Genomic DNA, 11,882 nt, shown 5'->3' with positions numbered 1-11,882 from the left:
TCTACTGTGCAAAAGTTCTATTAATATTATAGTATCCCTCAGAAAGCATTGTAGATGTATGTGATGCAATATGTATGTAAACATCACATGTGTATAAACATATGTATTTGCCAAAATATCCCAAGTGATGCTTAAGTCTTTATTTCCCTCTGGAACTACATTGTTCTCAGGACTAGTTTCTTCCAGGCACTTACTAGAATGGCCTGTTAAGCTCCACCTAACAGCAGTCAACTGCTTTTCTAGCCCAACCTTCCACATTTCTTCAAAACCCCACATGGTCAGGTTCTTTACAGTCAACATCCCACTCCTGGTACCAGTGTCTATTCTAGCTTGTTTCTCCATTGCTGTGACAAACACTCTGACCACTACCACTTGGGGAGGAAAGGGTTTATTTGTCTTACATCTCCCAGGTCACAGTTCATCAGGGAGCCCAAGGTAGGAACTCAGGGTAGGAACCTGGAGGCAGGAGCTGGAGCACAGGCCATAGAGGCTCTCTGCTTACTGACTTGTTCCCTGACCCCTGCTCAGCCTGCTTTCTTATGCAACACAGGCTCCCCTACCCAGGGGTGGCACCACTCACAGTGGGCTGGGCCCTCCCACATCACTCAACAATCAAGAAAATACCCCACAGACATGGCCACAGTCTAGTCCTATGGAGGCAATTCCCCAATTGAGGCTCCCTCAACCCAGGTGTGTCAAGTTGACACTAATGCTATCCAGCACAATAAGTTAATACTGTTTAGTATATTATAATAAAAAATACTTTATTAATTTAGATTCCAGGGGAATCAGTATCAACTTTTAACCTAGTTTTATGATTCTGAATGAATGAATTAGAATATCGCACTGAAATGATAGTCACCCAAAAGCTTTCTTCAGGCTTATTTTTCCTATGAGCATCAAACATATTTCAAATTAGTTTTTCTATTCTTTTTTTTTTTTTTTTTTTTTTGAGACAGGGTCTCACTATGTATCTCTGGCTGGTCTGGAACTCACTATGTAGACCACGCTGGTCTCAAACTGCAGAGATCCACCTGCCTGTGCCTCCTAGGTGTTGAGATTAAAAACATGTTCCACCACACATGGAAATTTAACTTTTTTTAATGTATGAGCATGGGTGCATGTTAAAAGAGATTTCATATTTTTATAATTGATTGATAAGGAACTTTTCTAAATGTTTTTTAAGACTTTGTAAAGTGTTTCCAAAAAGTCTTTTTGTCTTCTTTTCCCCTTAATTTTTGCTTGAAAGGATGTTATATTCTATAAAGGTCTTTCTTCAGTTTTCCACACAATTTAATAATTCTGAATTAACACCTTTAGTAGCAAATTATAAATAATAATTTAGCTGTTTTCCTTCTCTTTTTGAAAAGAGTACCAGATGATAAAACCGTTAATGAAATTCTGAAGCCTTACATTGACCCTGAACAGTCTGACCCAGTGATTCGTCAACGGTATGTTGCAAAAACTTGTAATAAATGTTGAAGCTTTTCTTTTTAAATTTTTAATTGTGTATATGTGTGTGTAGTGGCACACATGTGTCCTAGGACAGCTTGTGAGACTGAATTTTCTCCTTCTACCATGTGGGTCCTGGGGATGAACTCAGGTCATCAGGCTTAGCAGCAAGTGCTTTACCCATTGAGCCATCTCACTGGCCCCAAATGTTGGAAGAAGTTTTAAAATGTGAATTTATTTTAGAAAGCCATTAAAAAGTGTTGCAGTTTAATTTTAATCCTAGTTCTTGGTGTTTGCCAAAGATCAGTTCCTTGTCAGTAACAACAGTAGCTAACTGTATTTACAGTGTTACAGATGTTCTTCAAAGCTTGTAATAACAATTGTGTTCACTTATTTAAGTTAAATCCATCACAGTAACTGCATGGGTAGACACTGTTTCATACCTGTTTTATAGATGAAGAAACTGAGTCTTAAGTAATTTAGTAATCTTGGTAGTTAAGAAAACTGAGTTCAAACCCCAGAACTTCACAGTCAGGCTAAAGTCTGTACCCTTAAACTAAAACTACTTTTCAAGTTGAACCAGAAATTCTAAAAAGACTTTTGAAGGCACTGTTAAAGACAGGAAATTCTGTGTCAGCCACGTCTTCACAGAACTAAATAAGGTTACACTTTGCCTCCTGTCCAGAACAACATAGTTCAAAGTGGTTAACATAGCTCAGTGGAAAGTTCCATCCTGGATGCATGAATTAAAGTAGCTGCCTCTGCCCTTATTAACTGTATGATCAAGAGCAGATCACTTAACTTTCATCAGTGAAAGGAGAATAAAACCTAGAGAGGATTGCCATGAAGCACCAAAGAAGTAGGTGTGAAAACCACAGGGTCTAGCATGTGGTGGGCAGTGCTTAGGAAAGGGAGCTGCTACAGGAGGGAGGAGTGCTCCTCGGTAGGAGCCCTGTCCACTTCATTCCCACCAGCTGGTGTGTTCTTGGGATATGAATGCTTGGTTTGGGTCCAGAGTAACTTAGGTGTTTAAATTTTAGACCTGGTGGACCCTCAGTGTCTGATTTGATCTGATCGTCTTCTAGGTAATTCTTGTTTTTCTTTATGCCTAGACCAATGCAAACCATATCACATATGAAGCCATGTCTTTGGGACAGCTGTGATAAAGTTCTTCCTTGTAGCTAAGACTCTTGTTACATTGGTTATATACTGGGAATTAATGCAGAATGCCTGTTGCAAAATTGAAGACATTAATAATTAAAAGCTCATGATTATTTGCTGAAACAGGTTGTTTTTTAGTATGTGTGCTGCCAGAACACATCCAAAACAGGTATTTTTAAATTTAAGATATCCAACTAACCCAAAAGAAAGAAGGTAAAAGTTTTTAACATCCTTAGTTAGAAAACATCCTTACTTTTTCTTGTGCTTAGACAGATGAATTACATTATTAGTTATTCATAAATGCCTAGTCTTCATAAAGACTATCCTGAAATATATTAAAATTTTACTTCAGTATGTTTTTATTTCAGATTGAAAGTTTATGTTCGCTCACAGACTGGGATCCAAATTTTAATGAAGGCTGAAAATATGCAGCAGAATTTCATAAGGTAAAATCACTTCCCTCTCCATTTCTTTAAGTATTTTCTAATTTTATAATATAATTAAGTAGCTTGATTAGGTTAAGTAGCTAGCTATTATACTAATTATTTGACTGTCAACAAAACCTAGACTTGGAAAATACTTTTCAAGTTAAAGTACTAAAATAATCACACTTATAAAAATTTGGTAGAAAATCACCTGTTTGGCTATTTTAAAATATCCTCAGATGCATCTGAAATATTTCTAAACCCCACTGCAACTTACTTCAAGAATATATATGACTGAGTTATAGTGTTTACGTGTATATTCTTGAAAATGCGTGTTTGTGTCATCAGCCTGTCAATGCCTACACTGGTGTGCAAGACCACGGCACAGGATCATGAGGAGAGCATTCTAACCATGAGTTGGTAAAGTTAGTGTCACTGGGCTTTGCTCCTTCATTAGTGACTGGAGAGTCTCTGGAAAGTCCCCCACAGAATCTAGCTACAATGCCATTTATTGTACAACACTGGTCCTTAAAGACCTCTGGTGCTGGTCTTGCGATTTAATCAACAAAACCATTAGATAAAATGTAAACTGTACCTGGTTGATTTCTTCTGTGGTTTGATTTGCTACTGTAGCTCAGAATTTTAAGAGTCCAAGCTGTGGGAGCTGATCTTCTTAAAGGGAGGGACTCTGGACTGGCTGAGTAGATCCTAGTGGATGAACTTGCACTGAGGGACATCTAGGGACACTACTACATGATAGGCCTTAACACAAATGACAGATCTATGAACTCCAGTGGGGGCGCTATGGGAGGGTACCAGAGGGGGAGGGGGCACAAAGACGATTTTATGTATGAAATACACAGAAATTCAAGAAGAATTTTTTTTTTTTTAAGTTGAAGCTGTGGAAGGCAAAGCCAGGCCCTCACCCCGCAGTGTGCCTCTCAGGTTAGCTGCAGTGATTTTTTTTTTTTTTTTGATTGTTCATTCTCACTGTAGTCTAGATAAGCCTCGAACTCACTCTAGCCCAAACTGGCCTTGAAGTCCTTCCTTCTCCCTTGGCTCCTGAGTGCTGGGATTACACACATACCACCACACCTGACTTAATGCATGTTGTTATTACTACTGATATTGTTATGACTACTCTTATTTTTACTGTTATTTCTACTACTGATAAGTGTATGTTTAGAAAAGATCTGCATGTAGAGTCCTAAGACTTACATCAAACAGATATTTAAACCTCAAATCTTGACCACTTTTTACCAACATATCTAAACACTCTTCGCTTTCCATCGTTGATCAAGCTCCAAGCGGAAGAAGCTTGTTCTTCTATTCCTTCCCTTGGCCCTTTGCTTCCGCGCTCATTTACCTGACTTCTGTCCATGCTTTAGCTTCCTTTTCTCATTTGGGTTCTTCAGTGAGATGGAGTTCTGTGTTAACCAAAGTCAACACAGAAATTGGGAATCAAACTCAAATGTAGTTGACAAGAGATACTGATGCAAGGTGATGTTTCAGTCTTGTTAGTAAAATCCTAACGCAAATTCCATCCAACTGGTGTTTGGACAAAATGGCTAGCCTCATTCTCTGACAGACCTTTGAGAAATTCCTTTTTCTTTTATTATCGGTGCTGCTTCCAAATTCAGTTCCTTTCATGACATGCACCATATTTTACCTCATTGGTTCATTCTTCTTCATGTTTTACATGGTGCACGTTTGATGAGTTTGCTGTAGCTCCAGTCTCATAGTAAGAGCGCACCTCTAGGGGATCTTTACGAAGAGTGAAACGGCTTTTAGTTAGCTGTCTTATCTCATCTTCTCTAGTCCATAGAACTCGCATATCACCCCCACCCCTTCCAGGTAACAGTCTCTTGTCAGATCTTTATTGATGCTTTTATGTCATTCTGAGCATTTCACAACTCTCTCGTAGACTGCCACTGTGGGGATAATGTCCAAAGGGATCCAGAGAGCTTGTGGGAGATTGCGAAAGTATCGTCCATCTTGATTCCTGAAATTCTTGTTCTTAAGAGCTGCAGTAAGGGGAGAAAGAGGAGTGGCCCGGTGGCTCATGCCTTTAATCCCAGCACTTAGGAGGCAGAGGCAGGTGGATCTCTGGGATCCAGGCCAGCCTAGTCTACATAGTGAGTTTTGGGCCAGCTGGGGCTGCAGATTGATTAGGCTGTGCCAACTCAGTAAATTATTCAAATTTGACTGTTTGGCAGAATATCCTCATCTAAAAGTCAAGGAAATCAAAGTATACATGACAAAAAGCTAATTGTAGGATTATAAATTCTGAATTTATAATACAGAACATAGTACTGAATTCCAGCAGCATGTTTATAACCTTAGAAGTTTCTACTGCCCAAAAGAGGCTGAAAGGATGGCAGAGTGGCAAAAATGCCTTAAGATGACATGATGTCAAGGGAGAAATCAGGTACCTAGAGGCCAGGACTCAGAAGATACCTGTCAAATAGAGAAGACTTGTTTTAACCACCAATCACAGGGAGTAAGCCTGCTGAGTTTCAAGTAGATGGGACTCATTTTCTGCAACACTTTTTTGTATTAATCATGTATTATTAGGATCCCACATGAGTGGAGTTGTGTTCCAGTAAGAGATAATATTATCCTTCCAGGGTACATAATTTACAGAGAACTTATATCTTACTTTAAGACAGTCCATATTAGACCTGGTAGAACAAATTTCTTGCCATTACAAATATTAAATTTATCATTTTCAATAAATATAATTCAAATACTTTGAGTTGCAAAAAACAGTTAACATCTTACTAAAATGACTTGATGAGTGCAGGGGCTCGTTGCCTTTTGTTTTTTATATGCTGCAGATTATTTCCTTGGTAAAATGAAGAAATCTGTTCAGTAGAAAAGTTCCATATGACTGGCAGTGAACTGTGTTATGCATCACATTTTTTAAGTAACAGCCTCTTTCAGCCAGTAATTTCTTACACGTCTAGGAAGGATAGTAAAGTCAGTATTAGCTGTACGCCCAACAGCCTGCTCACCACTAGCCATAATGGTCCAGATGCTCAATCATGTTGGCTTACATTTCTTTTAAAATAAATTGGGTATCAGAATACAAACTTTTCTGAAACTTGTTTAAGATTTCAGCCATTGTTATTTCTGTACAAGAGACTCCCAGGTCTAGAAGTGATTGCAGCCCTTCTTCCAACTACCAAGACCTGGTTCCAGCTGTCTTCACTTACATGTCTCATTAAATCTTTTTTCTTAAATTTCTTTTGAGAATTTCATAGATGAAGATTGTATTTATATCATTTCCACCTCCCACCCCCCCAGTTCCTCCTGTGCTCCCCACTTCAAATTCATGACCTCTTCTTTTTAGTTATTATTTTTATACACACACACACACACACACACACACACACTCATCCACTTAGTGGTGCTCATATATACATGTTTTTAGGGCTGACCACTTGGGATTGGATCAACTATCGGGACTCATCCCTGAAGAAAACTGATTCTCCCTCTCTTGGCGGCCATTGATTGCCTGTAGCTCTTCGTCTGTAGGTAGGAGCTTGCAAAATGTCCCCCGTTCTTGTTGGCATATCAAGTGGTGTTGCATTGTGCAAGTCTTGTTCAGGCTACCATATTGTTAAAATTTAATGGGTACACTTCGAGGTCGTGTGAAGACACTGTACAGAAGCAGACGTCCTGATCCTTTGGCTCTTGCAGTCTTTGGGCCCCTTCTAGGATATTCCCTGAGCTTTAGGTGGAGGGGTTGCCTTGTAGATGTATCATTTGGGGCTGGGCATCCCACAGTTACTTATTCTCTGCATTTCTGCCCACTGTGGATTTCTGTAATGGTCTCCATCTGTTGTAAAAGAAGCTTCTTTGATGATGGATGAGAGCTACGTTAAATTTTAAGCTCAGCATATCTTTATCTCATTAGACCACGTTTCTTCCTGGTTGTGTGTGTGTGTGTGTGTGTGTGTGTGTGTGTGTGTGTGTGTGTGTGTGTGAAATGAGTTAACTATGTTCCTAGCATCTAGTGAACAAACCACAAATCATGGTACCTGTTCCTGTTGTCCACATAGTCATTCTTGTAGGCATAAAACCGTAGAGCCAAACATCTTTGCTGTCTTGACTTCTCTGCCACCTTTCTTTGTGTTGACTTCCATAATGAGTCTTACAGTGTCTTCTCGCCATTCTTCTAACTAGACCAGTGTTTGCCAGTCTACAGTAGAGCTCATTTATCCCCTAAACTGGATATAATTCCTTATCCTTTGAACTTCAAAAGATGTTTTATATTTTTCATGCATTCCTACAGTTGTGTCATATATTTTATCCCAATAAAACATTCTATATGATGCTAAACTCATTTTTAAAAAGTGCATGTCTTGAGCATCTTCATCTTTATTCTGCCTACTGCTGTGTCAGTTGATTTCCCACAATGCAACTTAAATTTTAATTTGGGGAGAGGAGGAGGTAGCTCAGTCAGTAAAACACTTGCCATGCAAGTGTGAGCTCCTGAATTGGTTCTCCATAACCTACGTAAAAAGCTGAGTGTGGTGACACACACTTGGAATCCCAGCACTGGGCGGGCAGAGACAGGCAGATCCCAGGGCTTGCTGTCCAGTCAGTCTAGCCTATTCGGTGAACTCCAGGCCACTGAGAGACCCCGTCTCAAAACCCAAAGTGAATAGCTCCTGAGGAACGATACCCAAGGTTGACTTCTGGCCTCTACATGCATGGACACACACATAAATGAATCAATATTTTTAGTAAGTTGTTTACTGACTGACTTAAATATATGTCTGTCTGCTGTGTGCTAGGTTTTGATGCCACTTTAAATGGCCAAGAAGTGAGTGCTCTAGTGACTGTTCCAGTAAAATAACAGGGAGCTGGGTTTGGTCTGCTGTCCATTGATTGCTAGCCCCTGCTCTAAAGGATTGTTTAAGCAATCATTTGCAGCTTTGTAGGGTTTAAGTAGTTAGGTGCTTCAGTTCTCAATGTGTAAAGTAAACGATATTTTAACAAGGCCCCAGTGTAATTTTTTCATTCCAGGAAAAGTAGCACCTTCTCAGAGGACAAGCGTTTGGATGGATATACCTGACTCCATGTATTGGGTTAGGTTGGTCAAGTCTGCACTTCTCATTTTTGCAGTTAACAGTCACTGAGCCCTATGTGCACACCACTAGGCCCAGGGATACACAGATCCTGAAAGGCGCACTCCTGATCCAGATCTCAGGCCAGAAGGGAGGTGGGTTTGTGGTACATACTGCAATATGTACCACATACTGTGTTTGAAATATAATCCAGTAGGTGCCCAGTGCAATCAACCACATCTTGTTGTGGACATCTACTTTCTGATAGAAGCACAAATCAATTGCTTTCATCCTCCTTCCAAAAATTGACATATAAAGCCAAATTGTTGATTTAAAACCCAAAGCAAACTTGAAGCATTGCTTAGACTTTGATTTCATGACTCATAGAAACCTGTTCCCTTCTTGATGATACACCCTGCTGTACTGACATAGCTTCTGTTACTCATTTCCTACTACGCTGGCTTTAGTGAACAATTTCAAATACTTCTGTTGTAAAAGCAACCAGAAAAAAGTGTGAGCTATGTTTCCATGCCGAGAGGATGTTTTTAAGTAAAAGATGAACGAACACTATACTTACTTTTATCATGAAATATTTTAAAATCATTTTCAGTAAAGAGCTAAGATACGCCCTTTTAGAGAAATTGATTTTGCCTGTGTAAAAGCCTCAGGTGAGGCCCATCAGGCCTTTTGTTGTTGTTGTTTGGTTTTGTTTAGAGTTCTGGTGAGTTTTTTTGGCTTTCACTAACATCTCTCACACACATAGGGAAAGACCCTCTTCTTGTAGAACTAACCTGGACTTGTCACTTGATCAGATTCTAACTGGATTCAGCTCTGCCTGCCTCACCAAATGTCTTACCAGATCCTTCCTTGCTTTCTGTCCAACCCATGCCCCTACTGGCCAATTTTCTTCCCCTACCATAAACATCTCTCCAGCTGAACATATATTCTTTTTAGAACAGTGCTTCTCAGATTTCAATGTCTATCATAATCATCTGGGATACATACTGAAAATGTAGATTTCCAGCCCACCCAGAGAGGTCCTGGTCTAGTAAATCTTACACAGAACCCCAATCCTACATTTTTTGTAATGTCTAGGGACACTGATTAGTTATTCTTGGTACACCCTTCAAAAAACACTGGCCAGGTGGTATGCTCCTTGAGGACATTGCTGGAGCCCATGCAGCATCTAACAGGTGTTCTGTATTATAAGTATTTGCTAGATGTTTAGTCAGTTCATTGTTGAAGAATGTAAAAAAATATCAACAGGCATTAGAATGGGGCTTTTTTTCATCACAATTTTACATCCTTAAGGATACTAGTCTGTACCCTTTGCCTAACTGAACTAGAAATGGAAAAGTAAATGGCTTTGTTTCTGGCTTAAAGAGAAACTGGGAAAATGTACTGTGAAGATACTCTAAATAGGAAATTTATATATATTAAAATTAGTTTGTTTATGTGTATGAGTATTGCCTGCATGTATGTAGATGCACTCATGTCATGCAGTGCCCTGAGACCAGAAGCGGGCATGTGGGTGCTGAGAATCGAATCTGGGTCCTCTGCAAGAGCAACCAGGGTTCTCAACTCCTGAGCCATCTCTCCAGTCCCCAGGAAGTTTATATATAGTAAAAGTTAAGACTTTAAAAATGACTGTTAGAAAGTTGAGATTATCTTTATCATCATACAGAATTGAATATTTTAGAAAACACTGAAGGAAGTCCAGAATGTCTAAGAATAATATGATTTCCAGGTGTCTTTTTTATGTAAATAGTCAGAGATTTCTGCCTTTTAGACTAATCATTGAAATGAGCTGGCCAAGGACTGGCTACGGTAGGCCATAGGCTTGCTGACCAGATGGGTGCTTAAACTTCCTCTTGGCTTTGTTTTCATTCTTAATTTGATTCTGTTAATTAATTGATAATTGAGGGGGATCACTTAATCTAAGTAGTAAACAGTTTTGACTCTTGTAAAAGCTGCCTGTCCATTGTACTGAGATTCATTTCTAATAAAATTCTATTTTAAATGTTGGTTATTTGTGCTGTTTGATCGGTTTTATACTACTATATTAATAGTTAAAATTATTAAGTCCAGATAGAATTTTAATAATTAAAAAAAAGATGGGTAATAAAGTTTAAAAAAATTATATGCACATTTTTGTTAGCAAGAATTATGATTGTGTAATCAATAAAAAGATATCCAAGAACAAAGTACTATTTAGGGTAAAACAGTGTGAGAGGATTGGAATGGAAATATGAATTCAAGGGGTAAGGGAAACCTAGTAAGATTTCTGTTAAGAGACCTTGTTTATAATATGGATGGTACTGATAGCAAATTGCCATGGAATTTAGAGTGAATTTAATCAAGTTATATAACAGTTTTATTTGAAATTGTTTAAGGATGTAATTATGTTATGATTTTAATTGCATGGAGATCCTCCTCTAAATGCTGGATTTAGGTTCTTACCTGGACCTGTCTGCCTCCAAAGTCCATAGCGTGTTCTTTGCAACCTAGCACATGCCTCTGTCTGTCGTAGTGCATGAAGCATGCTCTCAGGTTCTGAAGCCCAACCACATAGTCATTTGTTACCCATTTTGGGAATTACTATTTTTCAAAGTTGACAAGGTCAGGATGAGTGTGTGCTCATAATGGTATTTACCTCAGACCACATTTTGGATCTAGATAAAGGTATTATTTGAGGGGTAGAAAATGTTCACATCAACCTAAGAATGCCCACACACAAAAAGAAAATGGGTAGAGTGGGTTACTAAACATCGTCATGGTCTTAGAGAAACTCTTCCAGGGAAAGAGTGAGCTTCAGGGTATAACATTCGTAAAATGATGTTATGTTAGGCACTGTAAACTTAACTCTAGAAAAGCTGAACTTAGCTACTTGGTACTGCTGGGTAAGTGTTCACAGGACAGAGGCATATGTGACTATTGAGTCTAGTGGCTTTGAACTTGAGAACTTTAGAGAGACTGTACTGAAGTGTAGACTCAAAGTGATATGATAGCCAAATTCTTCACATTTCAAGCCTATAGTCCCTACATCAGAGATCTCATTTCAATATATACTCTCTTGGTTATTGTGTGAGGAGACTCTGTGAAATACCAAGTGAGATTTTTCTCTAGAAATTTGGGGAGTTCTTTCATCCTTGATGTTAGCCTCCTAAATTTCTCCATTCTCACTGTGTTGTAGAATATTTTGTGGGCAGCTGTGTATTCTTTTGAAAAGATTAATGATGAGGAGTTGAAATTTGGAGGTGAATCAGGTATCATTTTAGCCAGATAGCTTCAACTTCCTCTCTACCGAGACGTTTAACTGTAGCTGTGTATGCATGTGCATGTATGTGTTTGTGTATAGATGCACATGTATGGATGTGGCCAAAGTCAACATAGGATGTCTTCCTCAATCACTGTTTATTGAGAAGGGGGTCTCCCTGAACCTGGAGCTGACCAGTTCAGCTAAACTAGCTGTCCAGCAAGCCCAGGATCCTCCTGTCTTTCCCTCTCCAGTGCCAGGATTGCAGGTATTGACTATCATACCTGGCTTTTTACAGACATACTGATGAATATGAACTTAGATCAGGCTTACATGGCAAACCCTTGACTGAGGCACCTCAGCTACTTTGAGTATAATCCATTACAGTACCAGAACTGGTGAAGTTTGGTGTGTGCTACATACCTCCTGCTTTCTGCTCTGTTCAGTGAGAGGCTGTGTCTCAAAAAATAAGGTTGGGAGCTATCAGGGAAAAACACCTATTGTCAAAGCTTT

At 39.1% G+C, this 11,882-nt stretch overlaps 1 protein-coding gene across 2 annotated transcripts in view; it reads left to right on the top strand.

Annotated features, from left to right (window-relative positions):
* The window catches only part of Znhit6 (zinc finger HIT-type containing 6), a 59,470-nt gene that overhangs the window by 26,435 nt on the left and 21,153 nt on the right, over nt 1-11,882 (top strand). For both annotated transcript variants that reach the window (XM_029560287.1, XM_008826248.3), the window contains 2 exons: nt 1,371-1,451; nt 2,982-3,059. In XM_029560287.1, the coding sequence (XP_029416147.1) occupies nt 1,371-1,451; nt 2,982-3,059 (159 nt within the window). The remainder of the gene's footprint in view (nt 1-1,370; nt 1,452-2,981; nt 3,060-11,882) is intronic.

The sequence above is a fragment of the Nannospalax galili genome, unplaced genomic scaffold, assembly GCF_000622305.1.
Source record: "Nannospalax galili isolate Female #2095 unplaced genomic scaffold, S.galili_v1.0 scaffold9, whole genome shotgun sequence".
Classification (NCBI taxonomy): domain Eukaryota; kingdom Metazoa; phylum Chordata; class Mammalia; order Rodentia; family Spalacidae; genus Nannospalax; species Nannospalax galili.
This window is presented reverse-complemented; position numbering and strand designations above follow the sequence as displayed.